Genomic DNA, 14,186 nt, shown 5'->3' on the forward strand with positions numbered 1-14,186 from the left:
TGAGTTTCTTTTTGTGGATGGTGTAAGAAAGTGGTTCAGGTTCATTCTTCTGCATGTCGCTGTTCAGTTTTCCCAGCACCACTTGCTGAAGAGACTGTCTTTATTCCATTGGATATTCTTTCCTGCTTTGTCAAAGATTAGCTGGCCATACATTTGTGGGTCCATTTCTGGGTTCTCTATTCTGTTCCGTTGATCTGAGTGTCTGTTGTTGTGCCATGTTTTTATGCCTTTTTACACCTTGGTGCCCCTGTTCACGCCTTCGTACCAGCCTTCTGCTGATGCAGGCCCACCTTCCCGGCTGCCCACCATCCTCTCTCTGTAACCACTTGATGGGGGGAGAGTGAGGGCCACACTGTGGGGCAGAGCGTGGAAGAGGCCCGTGAGTGGCCTGGACGGAAAATGCTGGCTTGAGACCAGGCAGCTTCCAGCCCCTTTCCCGCGGGGTGATGGAGCCCCAGGCTCAGGTTCTGACTCAGGAGGAGGCCCACCCCACTCTGGGCTGCCACTGGGTTGGACCAGCTGATCCCAACTGATCTTCTAGCCCATACATAGTGCCACGGAAGCCAGCTGGGCCATCTGGGTCTGGCGGGGAGCTCCCAGCCCCTGGGGGCTTTGCCCTAAAGACCAAACCTCTAGCTCTACTGCCGAGCCTCCCTTCTCCTTAAGCAGTTTCCACTCGCTGCCTCTCTGGAGCAGGCCCCCTGCGTGTGCTCAGTGCCATTCAATTGCTGTGCAACTTGAGGCCTGTCCTCAGCCTTGCAGAGCCTCTGTCTTCCTCATCCAGAACATGGGTGATTCCCTCCCTTGCCAAGACAGGGCACACACCATGCCACCTGGCCTGCTCCAGGCCAGGCTGGTTCAAAGTGCAGAGGGGCTGCTGGTGGTAAAAGAGGATGGCCTGGGTTCAAATCCTGCCTCACTATGAGCGGGCTCAAGACTGGGGCTCCCTGAACTTGTTTCCTCCTTGATAAAATGGAGACAAAATGACACCTGCCTCGTGGCACTGTTGAATGATTCAAAGAAACCCGTATACAAAGTGTGTGGTGCTACATTGTAGCTATAGTCACTGGCATCGTTTTGCATTTTCCTTGTCTCTTCTCCCTGGACTGAGTTTGCTGTTCAAACAAGGTGTTCTCCTGGGACTTGAGGGTGTCTGGTGCAGCACTGCAGCCCAAGCCATGTGTGAGAAAGGACAGGAGGCCTCCATGCAGCTCCCTGCCCATCAAAGGAACAGCACAGAACCAGAGTCCAGTGGGGCCTGGGCGTGCAGGGCAGGAGCTGCATGGTCTGGTTCAGACGGTCTCTATAGGTCACTGCCCCTCAGCGTCACCTGTGAAATGGGATGAGTGCAGGAATGAGAGGGAGTGCACAGTGGGATGGGGACTGCGACCAGCCACCGGCCCCTGCTGACTAACTGATGGACTGTTCTCTCCCCCAGAGACTGATGGAGAGGCAGAGACGGAAGGCGGACATCGAGAAGGGGCTGCAGTTCATTCAGTGAGTGTGGGGCTGGCTGGGCGGGCGGGGGGCCAGGGATGGCAATGCCCGGGCTCTCTCCAGCTCTCCCTTTTCTTCTCACTCATCCTTTGCTGCTCAGGCTCCCTTGTGTGCTGGGGAGTGAGGAGGTGGGTTGTGCTAGGAAGGGGCTGGCATGGCAGGGGCTGGGCGGCCGGTGGGCGATCTGTGAAACCACCCCCATGCACACACACTCCCTGACCCTGGTCACCCTTCAGTCCCGCTCAGCATACCACTGTACCCTCGCCCTCCTTACACGCTGGCACGCTCCCTGTTAATTCTCCCGCTTGCCTGTGCACAGCTTATAATCAATCAATAAATCAGTTTCCATTTATTAAGCACACCTCTCAGGCTCTGTGCTGGGCCCTTCATGTCCATCATCTTCTTAATCCTCACAACAGCCCAGTGAAGTAGGTGGTCTTTTCTCCATTTTGCTCAGAGACGTTAAGAAACCCATTTATGGTCACACAGCTATAAAGTAATAGGATTCTTTTTTTTTTTTTTTTTTATGTTTACTTATTTTGAGAGAGAGCACAAGCAGGGGAGAGGCAGAGAGAGAGAGGGAGAATCCCAAGCAGGTTTAGCACCGTCAGTGCAGAGCCTAAGGTGAGACTCAAACTCACGAACCGTGAGATCATGACCTGAGCTGAAATCAAGAGTTAGACACTTAACCGACTGAGCCATCCAGGCGCCCCCAGTGATAGGATTCTAACCCAGGTCTAGCTGACCCCAAACCCACATTTCTTTCCATTATTTGTCCCTTAAACACATGCCATATTTGTTTTTAATTTTTTTCTTTACACATAAAATATTTTCAGTAATTTTTTTTTTACCTCTTAAATAGATCTCCAGAGGCGTATTTATCATGGCACTAATGAAGTGTAAGCAGCAGGGCCCCTGATTTGTGTGGGTCCTTCCCAAAGCCCTGGAAGGCTCCCTTAGCAATTCTTAGTTTCTAATTTTGTGTTCTTTTTCTTTTCTTTCTTTTTTTTTAATGTTTAATTATTTATTTTGAGAGAGACAGAGAGCAGGGGAGGGGCAGAGAGAGAGGGAGACAGAGAATCCCAAGCAGGCTCCTTGCTCAGCAAAGAGCCCACCATGGGGCTCGATCCCAGCACTGAGAGATCACAACCTGAACGGATATCAAAACTTGGACCAGAAAAAAAAAAAAGTTGGACCGATATCAAAAGTCGGATACGGGCACCTGGTTGGCTCAGTTGATTGAACCCCCGACTTTGGCTTGGGTCATGATCTCACGGTTTGTGAGTTCAAGCCCTGTGTCGGGATTACTGTTGTCAGCGCAGAACCCACTTCCAATCCTCTGTCTCCCTCTCTCTCTGCCCCTTCCCCCTGCTTGTACTTTCTCTCAAAAATAAACGAATATTTTTAAAAAAAGAAGAAAATAGTTTTTTAAAAAGTTGGATGATCGGGGCGCTTGGGTGGCTCAGTCAGTTAAGTGTCCGATCCAGATTTCCGCTCAGGTCATGACCTCGCAGTTCGTGAATTTGAGGGCGCATGCGGCTCCATGGCGGAACCTGCTTGGGATTCTCTCTCTTCTTCTCTCTCTGCCCCTCCCCCCCTCCCCCGCTCACTCACTCGCGTGTGTGTACACGCTCGCTCTCTCTTTCTCTCAAAATAAATAAAGTTAAAAAAAAAAAGTTGGATGATCAACCGACTGAGCCGCCCTGATGCCCCTTGTGTTTCTTTTCTTAAATAGGAATCCCCACAAAACTAGGATTTATGTCTATATACCCTCATATAAACTCCCCAATTTTGTTCTCTCACACAGACCTCTAAAACACCACCTGCCTCTTCACCACAGACTGGGTCCCTTGTCACACACACGGTGTCCCCATCGCTCTGATGGTGCTTGTGTTGACATTCACATGCTGTCCTTCCTCAGCTTGCAACACGGTCACTTTGTCTTGTTCAGGCCACTGCAAGGGCTGTGGCCCACCTTTCCCTCTTCTCTAGGCCAGTCTTCCATTTGGGGGAGGGATTTTTTTTTTTTTTTTAAGTTTATTTATTTATTGTGAGAGTGAAAGAAAGTGCAAGCGGGGGAGGGGGAGAGAGAGAGAGAGAGAGAGAGGGAGACAGAATCCCAAGCAGGCTCCTCACTGTCAGTGCAGAGCCCGATGCGGGGCTCAAACTCACAAATCGGGAGATCATGATCTGAGCCGAGATTAAGAGTCTGTTGCTTAACGAACTGAGCCACCCAGGCGCCCCTAGGGAGGGCTTTGATTTGGGGGGAGTGTTCAAATTTTATTCAGAGGCCAGTCTTGCAGATACAGTGTTTCGTAAGAACTCTGTCTTTAACTTAAGTCACTGATTTCCGTGGAGCTGGACCTTTGAGCCCTGCCTTCTGAGTCTCCCCCCCTGCCCACCTCCCTGGGTGATGTCCATACCTGCGAAATGAGACAAGGCCCCTTCCCTCACAGAGGCATTGTGCTGGACGTAAATGGTAGGTCGCTCTGTGTCCTCCTTCCCCTTTCCAGAGGGGGGCTCCAAGAAGGTTCAGCGATAGGGCAGCCTCCCGGGAACCCCTATGTTAGTCTCCTAAGGGATTGCTTTACAGGGTAACACAGTAGGACCTGCTGGTTTTAAAATTAACTTTTATCACATGTAGATTTTGTGTGCTTAGCATTTATTAGGCACCTCTGGGCACGGAGCACTGTAGGAGCTGTGAAGCAGCTTGCATGGGTGGGGTGGCACTGGCTTGTGTGGATGAGGTGACCTTCAGGTCAGAGTGTGCCCTACTGACCCGGGAGCTGGGGCTGGAGGGGAGAGGCTGGAGGTGGGAAGTCAGGCAGGAGGGTAGCCATGGGGCCTGGCTGGGCAGTACAGGGAATAGCGATGGGCCCTGGTCCCTGACAGTGGGGAAGCAAGGAGGGCAGGATGTCACAATCAGGGACACCACCTCCCTCACACACACAGGGGAGGGACCTCGGTGTCTTCTCTCACCCCTTTGGCTGACTGGCTCAGGCTGCTCTCTCTTGCCCAGGTGCCGGCAGCAGCTCTGGGCAAAGGAAAGAGCCCCAGCCCTGTGCTTTAGTCCCGGCTCTGATGCCGACCTGCTGTGTGACCTTGGCTGAGTCACTGTCCACTCTGAGTGTCTGTTTTCACCTCTGTGACATGAAGGACCAGGAGACAAACCCCAGCTGCTCTTCTAGCTTAGCCCTTTAGCCTGACAGATGTGGCTCTGTTCTCCTGGACTGATGCTTTCTTCTATACTGGGCTGGCATTTTGTGGGCCACAGGGGAGGAGAGGGTGCCCACAGCCCCATCTGCTGGGCTGGAATGAGGAGTCAGGCTCTGACCTGGCGTTGGCCAAGGTCATGTGTGTTTGGGGGGCTGGGATGGGAGAAGGGCAGAAGCTGTCCAACTGGGGGGACCTGAGGTGGACTTTTCCTGCTGCCTGGGGCCTGCATTTACAAGTTTAGCGTGTCGGGGGCACGGTCATTCCCAGAGAACTGGTTTCTCAGGAAGAGGCCAGCTGGCTGGCCTTCTCAGCATCTGCACCCGGAAAGCCTGGGGCAAACACAAGGCCTTCCTCCCTCCCTTCCAGCAGAAATGGAAGACCAGCATGTGTTGGTCTGGGGAGAAAAAGCTGCTGTTTCCTTACCCCAATCCGCAAGGTGACATCTGAGGTCTGAGGTAGAGACGCCCACTCCTGGCATGATCTGTGGTCTTTGGCTCTGGCTCCTGGGGCCTCCATGAGGCTGAGACCCCTGGGCTCACCCAGACTCTGTGTCTCTCTCCTTTTCCTGCTAGGTCGACACTACCCCTAAAGCAAGAAGAATATGAGGTGAGCATCGGCGGCGGGGCCGGGGGAAGGCAAAGGGCAGGGGTGCCCAGGAGAAGGGGGGTGTAGAGGCCGGGTGCCAGGGCTGGGGCCGCATGCAGACCCCTGAGCCCCCTCTGCACCCCACTCCCTGGCAGGCCTTTCTGCTCAAGCTGGTGCAGAACCTGTTTGCTGAGGGCAATGACCTGTTCCGGGAGAAGGACTACAAGCAGGCCTTGGTACAGTACATGGAGGGGCTGAACGTGGCCGACTATGCTGCCTCCGACCAGGTGGCCCTACCCCAGGAGCTGCTGTGCAAGCTGCATGTCAACAGGGCCGCCTGCTACTTCACCATGGTGAGCCCGCACCCCCTCCCCTCTTCACCCTGCCCGCCGTTTCCCGCAGATGCCCAGCCAAGCTGGGCCCGCACCCTAGTGAGCCTCTGTAGGCCCGGCTCCTCCACCCCCTCCTGTGGGAGTGTCACCGCCTGCTTCCGTGGCTCTCAACCCCAGCTGCACCACAGACTCACCTGGAGAGCCCTTAAAGTGCTAATACATGGTACAAAAAGTGGTTTGTAAGGATACGGATGCCTGAGCCCCACCCCCGATGAATTAAGTTAGATGTTAGACTGTTAGACGCTCATCAGGCTGGCCTGGGCGTGGATAGGAGTCTGTAGGGAGTCAGGGTTGAAAACCGCTACCCTCATCGTGCACTGCCTCTTTCTGCAAACCCCTGGCCACTCCTGCTCCTTCCTCCTGGGCTCCCTCCCATCTCCCCCCATCCTCCCGAAAGCTCTGGCCTCCTCCTCTCCCTGTCCTGTTTGCTCACTGATTCAGTCACTCACCAGATCCTTAGGGATGCTCTGCCGTGAGCTCTTTAAAGGACCCCCTAACACCTCTGCAATCCAGAGTGGACTGTTCTGGATAAGCAGGTCTACCAGGTACCTGTTCACACTGTATTCTGTACCCTGAGCTGCCTTCTTGATTTCACTTCCTCTCAGAGGTACCTTGATTACTCTTGGGCCATGAAGTTCTCAGCTGAAGGCAGATACGGAAGTAGGTGTGTCTGAATGGCCAGGCTCATTGCTGCAGAATTTGAAGGCCATCCCCCCACCTCCAGTGGCCTGCCAGTGCCCGTTGCAGCCCCCTGAGCTGGACACACAGTTGCCCTTGACCAGAGTATGAATGTCAGAGGTGTTTCCTGGAGCTCTGGAGCCCCCTCCCCGATCCTCCAGCCTCCCCCGTCTCTGCAGGGAAAGGGGTGGGAGGGAGGTAACCAGAGCTGACCGTGTGGCCTCCCACTCCTCTCCGCAGGGCCTGTATGAGAAGGCACTGGAGGACAGTGAGAAAGCGCTGGGCCTGGACGGCGAGAACATCCGGGCGCTGTTCCGCAAGGCACGTGCCCTCAGCGAGCTGGGGCGTCACAAGGAGGCATATGAATGCAGCAGCCGGTGCTCCCTCGCGCGGCCCCACGTGAGTGCCCTGAGTCCTGGTGCAGGGCTGGACTCTGCTGAGCCTGTGTCCCCCTCCCCGTGCCGTGGACCGACAGATACTGATATTTACACTGAGCTCTGGTTGTGTTTCAGACACTGCTGAAAATACGCAGTGTGTATTAACTCACTTAATCCTTGCATCAGCCCTTTGAGTTAGACGGAGGAACTTACCTGGGAATCACAGCTGTGGGCTGCAGAGCTCACACTTGAACCCAGGCAGTCTGATTCTAGAGTTGGCATTCCTTTTTTTTTTTTTTTAATTTTTTGTAATGTTTATTTTTGAGAGAGAGACAGAGCATAAGCAGGGGAGGGGCAGAGAGAGAGGGAGACACAGAATCCGAAGCAGGCTCCAGGCTCTGAGCTGTCAGCAGCAGAGCCCAACGTGGGCTGAAACCCACGAACCGCAAGATCATGACCTGAGCTGAAGTCGGATGCTTAACTGACTGAGCCACCCAGGAGCCCCTAGAGTTGGCACTCTTAACCTCTAGGGTTGCAATAAGGACTCAAAGGGGTGTCACATGTGTGGGGGTCCTGATGTCCAAGCTGTCACTAGGTGGGAGAGAGGCAGGGAATTGACCAGTAGTGAGCCTTGCTTGCCCTGGCCCACACACAGCTGGGCGCATGCCCCCTCCTCCTTTATTCACCCACTTCTTAAGTACTTAAGTATTTACTAAGCACCCACGAACTATCCAGATCTGTGCCCTTCAGGGACCCACAGTCTGCTGGGAGACGTGGAAACATCCCTGGGGTTTAGGTCTGACTCCACCACTGACCCCCAGCATGACCTTGGACAAAACACTTCCCCCGTCTGCACATCAGCTCCTTGTCTATGAAGCACCCCTCCTATTTTATCCCTGAAACAATGAGTGTAAAAGGGCTCAGAAAAGGCTCAATTCTGCCCAGGAGTGATCAGGATCTTGGAGGGCTCCCTGGAGGAAGGTGGGCTTGAGTGGGACCAGAAGAAGCAGGAAGGGCCTGGTGGTCAGAACAGAGAGTGGGAGGCCATGTGCATAGTGGTCAAGGATGTTGGTGTCAGAGAGCTGGCCTGGGTTTGAATTCTAATCTTGGGTTAGCCACCTACTAGCTGTGTGACTTTGGACACACAGCTTAGTCTCTCTGAGCCTCGGTTTGCGCCCCTGTCAAACGGGGGTGGTAATATACCAGGCATCATAGAGCTATGAGGATGGAATCTGAAGATCACACAGTAGGTTCAGAAAACATGCACTGTTACTGTCCTTTTGTTTATTATTCATGCGTCTCCGATTCAGCTTAGTTCACAATTGAGAACCTTTCTTATGACAATAGTCCATGGTCCTACAGCGTTTCCTAGTGTCCCCAGCAGGTCCACATCCAAGTCTCATGTCTGCCATTCCTTGGCAGGCAGGGTGGTGCTTACCTCACTGTACAGGTGAGGACTCCGGGGCCCAGTTAGGGCCTCTGACTCTGAGTTGGGGGATCCCCCCGTGCTCCAGTCTTTGTTGGCAAATACTGGCTGAGCCCTGCTCCGTGCTGGGTACTGGGGACCAGAGATGACTCAGACTCTGGCCCTGGGTTCCAGGAGCTCGTCAGGTAGGGAGGTGGACAAATGCTCAGGGTATTACAGCATCCCTGTTGCCTCTTTGCTGCCTGGACCACAGTCACCGTTTCTTTTTTACTGGTTAGTCTCTCCCACTAGACTGGAGCCTCCTCGAGGCCTGGGCCCCATGTGCCCTCTGCTAGTGGCGTCTCTGGTCCTAGCCCTTGCCTGGCACTTAATGCATATACAGTAACAGCCTTGGAGGGAGGAAGGGATGCTGGGTGCTGTTATTGAGCGCTAACTGTGGGCCAGCTGGCTATGTTCCAAACTTCCCGCATTCTCGCTCCCATGGGCCCGGGCACGACCCACATGTCCTTCCTTGCAAAGAGTTCCGGGACATCGTGTGGTGAAAGCGGCAAGTTGTAAGTCGTAGAGCAATAGGTGTAATGTGATCTCACTTATGTTAAAAAAAAGAAAAAAATCCTCACAAAACAAAACTGAGCATCCTTTATAGATCTGTAGGCACGTTATGCACATTCCTGGAAAAGAGCTGCAGGGAAGCACATCAGACCACAAGGCATGCTCCCTCTGGGGAGGAGCCTAGTGTGAGGATGGGGAAGGGCGTGATCCGGGGGAGCTCTTGCTCTCCCTGCAACATTTCAACCGTCTACAGTAGAGTGACACTACGCCTTGCTGAATTTTAGAAATAGAAAGATAATTTAATTTTACCTATTTTTCAAAAAAATTTTTAAAGTTTATTTCTTTTAAGAGAGAGAGGGGGGGAGTGCAAGTGAGGAGGGACAGAGAGAGAGAGAGAGAGAATCCCAAGCCAGCTCAGCACTGTCAGTGCAGAGCCCGACGCAGGGCTCAAACTCATGACCCCATGAGATCATGATCTGAGTTGAAGTCGGATGCTTAACCAGCTGAGCCACCTAGGTGCCCCTAGAAAGAAAAAGATAATTTTAAAATCCAAAGCAAAAGTTATTCCTTTCCCCTCCCCACAGTGAAAGGGAAAAAGGGAAGCGTGGGTTCTGGTTCAGCCCGACCACATGCTAGTCGTGTGACCTGGGCAGCCAGTGACCCCTCTTAGGGCCTCGCCTCCTTGTCAGTAACATGGGGTGGGGTACTCGGCTGGTTCCATCTGTAGAACTTGGGGTAACAGCAGACCCCCCCACCCCTTCCCTGCAGTGCTGTTCAAGGTCTCTGGAGCACAGCTGCGTGAGCTAGGGCAGACTAACCCCCTCCACCCTGTGTCTTGCTGTTGCAGGATGAGAGCGTAACTCAGCTTGGTCAGGAGCTGGCTCAGAAGCTTGGGCTTCGAGTTCGGAAAGCGTATAAGAGGCCCCAGGTAGGTGGGCTCTAGGTGCTGGGAGTCCACGGGGGTGGAGATGGGGAGGTCTGAAGGGAGCCCAGGCACCTCTGGGGAGAAGTGGGGGAGGGTGGCCAGGGCCAGGCCAGGACAGAGAGGAATGATAACAGGTGATCTTCCCTCTCTGTTGGCCGAAAGCCCTGGACTGACTTCCAGAACCTTTCAGAAAAAGGAGAGAACAGTCAAAGCTTCCAATTCACCTTAGACACCAGCTGCTAACACCTCCTCCTTCCCCTGGCCTGGCCGACTTAAGCACCCCCGAGATGGCCTGAGATGACACCGGTGTCTTTTCCGCCTCATGTTCTCACATAACCTCTGTATGGTGCAGATATCTATTTGGCTCGTTTAGATCCACACTTATTCACTTGGCACCTATTGTATGCCAGGAAGCTGCATGTAGGAGAGGGTACAGCTCTAGAGTCTGCTGTGACCTTGAGCAAGTTAGTTCTTTCCCCCCTGTGGTTTTTACATCTGGAACATGGGGATAATTATGCCCATCTCAGGGGGTTCCTGGGCGGATCATCAAAATCAAAGAATGTTTGATGTGGCACCTGGCACACAGTAGGAGCATGTATGTGGAGGTCCGTCCTCTGCCAGGTCACAGTTACAGGAAGAAAATGTCCAAATCTGCTCCAGAGAGAGAACAGGTAACTTCTGACAGGCCTTGGGGCAGGAAGCCTTAGGGCACTATGGACGCCAGCTGCGTGTGTTGGGGCCCCTCAGCTGCCCTAATTGATGGGACCCTGAGCATCTTTCCCGAACCTTCATCTCTTCCCACCTCTCTAATCCCTGCAGGAATTGGAAACATTTTCTCTGCTCAGTAATGGCACTGCAGCTGGCCTGGCGGATCAGGTAGGATGGGGGCTGGGACCCCAGGCCTCCCTCCCTGCCCCCAGTATCAACCTATCTTGGTTCATCCCTCATGAGAGCTTTGGATTCACTCTCTGGGGTATCATGCCCCCAGCAGTGGATCCTGGGCGATTAGATGGAAGGGCTGGGTTCAATCTGTCCCAGCCCCCACTGATGTGAGCCATGCACCTGGCTGATAGCCTGGGCCTGGACCAGACTAATAACACCTCTGGGACGCACAGCACCTCCACCTCTTAAGAGGGGCCTCCTGTGACCACAGGGGCAAAGTGTGGGGACAGGCCGCGGCCACTATGGGCAGGGAAGTCTCACCCCCACCCTTCTTTTGCTGTTTTCCTCCTCACTGGCCATTCTGCATCTAGGCCTCTGGGTCTCAAATGTCTCCCCTCCTCCATACCCTGCTTTCTCTGCCTTTTCATTTTCAAGGCCCGGCTCAAGTATACACCCCCCACTGAGACCCTTCCCGATACCCCTGCCTAAGCAACTGCCAGGGAGATGCACAGAAGTGGGGGTCAGAGCTCACACCTGAGACTCCCATAGCATGCAAGCTGTGGTCTTGAGCAGAACCTTCACTTCTGAGCCTCAGTTTTTAAAGCTGTGAAACGGGGGTGTTGTCCCTCGCCCAGAACAGGGGAGTATACCCGGAGGAGTGTGGCACCGAGGGAGCTGAGGAGCAATAATTGCTGAGACTACAGCATTACCCTGGGTTTGGGACGTCCCCATTCCTCGGGGCCAAGACCCTTGTGCCACCACCAACAGACCTGGCTCACCCTCGGGTCGGTGCCAGGGCCCAGCACACACACTGGACTCTCCCACTGCTCACCACACATACTCAGGTAGACTTCGACGCCTTTTGGAAGACCAGGGACGGGCTCTAAGAGCGCTGGTGGAGGCTGGTGTCCTGCCTTCTTGTACGTAAGGGGAGACTGAGGCACAGAGTGAGGATGGGACTTGGCCAACATCCCACAGCAAAGCAGCAGCAGGCCCGCCTGCCTTCTTAGCGTTAAGGGTTTTCATTTACTCACTCAGCAAACTCCCAGGGGACCCCTTCTTGGCCCTGGGCTGGGAGCTGGAACATAGCTGAGTTAGGCACATCCTTGCCCTTGGGACTCCTGGGTGCTGAGGGAGACCAGTGTGGATCTGCCCATACAGCCCTCCTTGTGGATCATAACCAGATATTATTGGGCTTGGCACATGCTGGATGCTCAAAAAAAAGCTATAGCATTTTGCTCTAACAAATTGCCGTGAACTACGTGGCTTATAAACAACAGTAATTCATTTCTCACAGTTTTGGAGACTGGGGAGTCCAAGATCAAGGTGCTGGCAAATTCAGTTTCTGGTGAAGACCCACTTCCTGGTTCACAGATGGCACCTTCTAGCTGGAACCTCACATGGCAGAAGGGGCAAGGGAGATTTCTGGTGTCTCTTTTATAAGGGCACTAATGCCATTCATGAGGGCTTCACCCTCAAGCTAATCACTTCCCAAAGGCCACACTTCCTAATACTATCACTTTGGGGCGTAGGATTTCAGCATATGAACTTGACATTCATTGAACATATCACAAACATTCAGACTATAGCACTGACTGACTGACTGACTGACTGAACAATTGCAAATAATTTCACACTGCTTGAGGGAGGTACTGCTTACCCCTATTACCAAGGAGAAACCAAGAAGTTGGGTGACTTGTCTGAGTCCACTGAGCCTGGACTAGGTACATGGAAAAGAAAACAATCGTGGTTCCTGCTCTCAAAGAGCTCACAGTCCAGGTCGAATGGACACTAGCCTGATTATTTCTGGTTACAAACCATCATGAAAGCTGTAAAGACAATGTGTGGGGAGCCATGGGCCATTGGAATAGGGAGGCCTGATTTAGACTGGGCATCAGTGACCTTTAAAATGAGACCGGAAGTTTGCGGAGTAGGCAGCGCATGGGGTGCTGGTAAAACAACATTTCAGATGGGGCGGTATATGCAAAGGCCCTGAGGCTTGGAGGAGCTCAGAGTATGGGAGGAACCCAGAGGAAGGGAGGCAGGGGACTAGTGGGGCTGGAACATTAGATAGAAGCCAGACCACCTACCCCCTGGTGAGGTGAGTCTTCGTCACAGGAGTGTTGGGAAGGTTTGGAGGGGAAGAGTATTGATTCAGTTCATTGATTCAGAAGGGTGGTGTTTTTTTGTTTGTTTTTGTAAATGATACTTCCTTTCCTTTCCTTTCCTTTTTTTTTTTTTTTTTTTTTTTTTTTTTAGTTTATTTCTTTATTTTGAGAGAGAGAGAGCAAGGAGGGGCAGAGAGGGAGAGAGGGAGGGAGGGAGGGAGAGAGAGAGAGAGAGAGAGAGAGAGAGAGAGAGAGAGAGAGAATCCCAAGCAGGCTCTGCTCTGTTGACACAAACAGATCCCACAAACAGGGAAATCATGACCTGAGCCAAAATCTAAGTTGGATGCTTAACTAAGGGAGCCACTCGGGTGCTCCTGATTCAGAAGGGATTTATTGAGGGCTCCTATGTGCCCAGCATAGAATTGACTGAGGCACTGGAGATACAGCCGAGAAAGAAATAGTCAAGGAGCCCCACCCTTGTAGAACTTACAGTCTAACTAGAGGAGACAACAAATAAAAAGTGATAAGTGCTGTGGAGAAGGGGGCTGGGGAATGCTGGGGCAATTGCGAGGGGTTGCAGTTTTAAACAGTGAGCAGGGAAGACCTCAGTGAGGAGACACTGGAGCAAAAACCTGAGGGTGAGGGATGTGCCTTGAGGAGGTCTGGGGGACCAGGCAGATGGAATGGGTAGTGCAAAGGCCTTGAGGCAGGAGTGTGCCCAGTATGTGGGGCGAACAGCCAGGAGGCCATATTGGCTAGAGGGGACTGTGCAGGGCTCCTTGTTCCTCTTTCTAGAGGGTTTAGGGAGGCAAGGGGTTACTCAGGCAGATCTTTTTTTTTTTCTTTTTCTTTTTTTTTTTTTTAAAGCTAGCTTGCTTCCTTCCTTCCTTCCTTCCTTCCTTCCTTCCTTCTATGCAAATAGGGGAGGGGCAGAGAGAGAATCCCAAACAGGCTCTGCGCTGATCAGTGTGGAGCCCGATGTGGATTCAGATTCACAAACTATGAAGAGATCATGACCTGAGCTGAAACCAGGAGTCAGCCGCTTAGCCAATTGAGGCACCCAGGAGCCCCCAGGCAAATCTGATTCAGAGTTTCTGGGTATCAACGGCTCCTGCCTCATTCCTAGAGCTCAAGCAATGGGGGCTCCCTTCTGTCTTCTGCTGATAGTGACATGTTGTACCTTAAAGGACTACTCTGGGGTGATCCTGGCTAGGTACGTGATGGGGTACCCCTGCTGCTTCCTTCTCTTCCCACAGTGACTGCCCTGGTTAAGGCCACATCCCAGTCTTCCAGGTTGGGCTAGCCTCCCCTTCTTGTCCCCCAGGGTGAACTCTGACAGCCAGGCCTCATGAGTCTCTCCCCAGCATGGAGACCCTCAGTGGTTATTAATTAAAGCATCTGTTTAGAAGTAATAACTCTGGATACTCTTGCTTGGCGTTTAGGGCCCCCTGCAGTCTAGATCTGCCATCCCTCTCCTTCCTCACCTCCTCCTCACGCACCAGATGGTGTGTGTGTGTGTGTGTGTGTGTGTGTGTGTGTGTGTGTGTG

At 53.0% G+C, this 14,186-nt stretch overlaps 1 protein-coding gene across 1 annotated transcript in view; it reads left to right on the plus strand.

Moving 5' to 3' along the window:
- Window positions 1-14,186, plus strand: part of ZC3H7B (zinc finger CCCH-type containing 7B) — a 60,879-nt gene that overhangs the window by 23,877 nt on the left and 22,816 nt on the right. Inside the window, exons 2-7 of the mRNA XM_027070634.2 lie at window positions 1,439-1,497; window positions 5,286-5,319; window positions 5,454-5,651; window positions 6,609-6,767; window positions 9,571-9,651; window positions 10,468-10,524. Of these exons, the coding sequence (XP_026926435.1) occupies window positions 1,445-1,497; window positions 5,286-5,319; window positions 5,454-5,651; window positions 6,609-6,767; window positions 9,571-9,651; window positions 10,468-10,524 (582 nt within the window). The 5' untranslated portion in view covers window positions 1,439-1,444. The remainder of the gene's footprint in view (window positions 1-1,438; window positions 1,498-5,285; window positions 5,320-5,453; window positions 5,652-6,608; window positions 6,768-9,570; window positions 9,652-10,467; window positions 10,525-14,186) is intronic.

This window comes from Acinonyx jubatus, chromosome B4, assembly GCF_027475565.1.
Source record: "Acinonyx jubatus isolate Ajub_Pintada_27869175 chromosome B4, VMU_Ajub_asm_v1.0, whole genome shotgun sequence".
NCBI lineage: Eukaryota > Metazoa > Chordata > Mammalia > Carnivora > Felidae > Acinonyx > Acinonyx jubatus.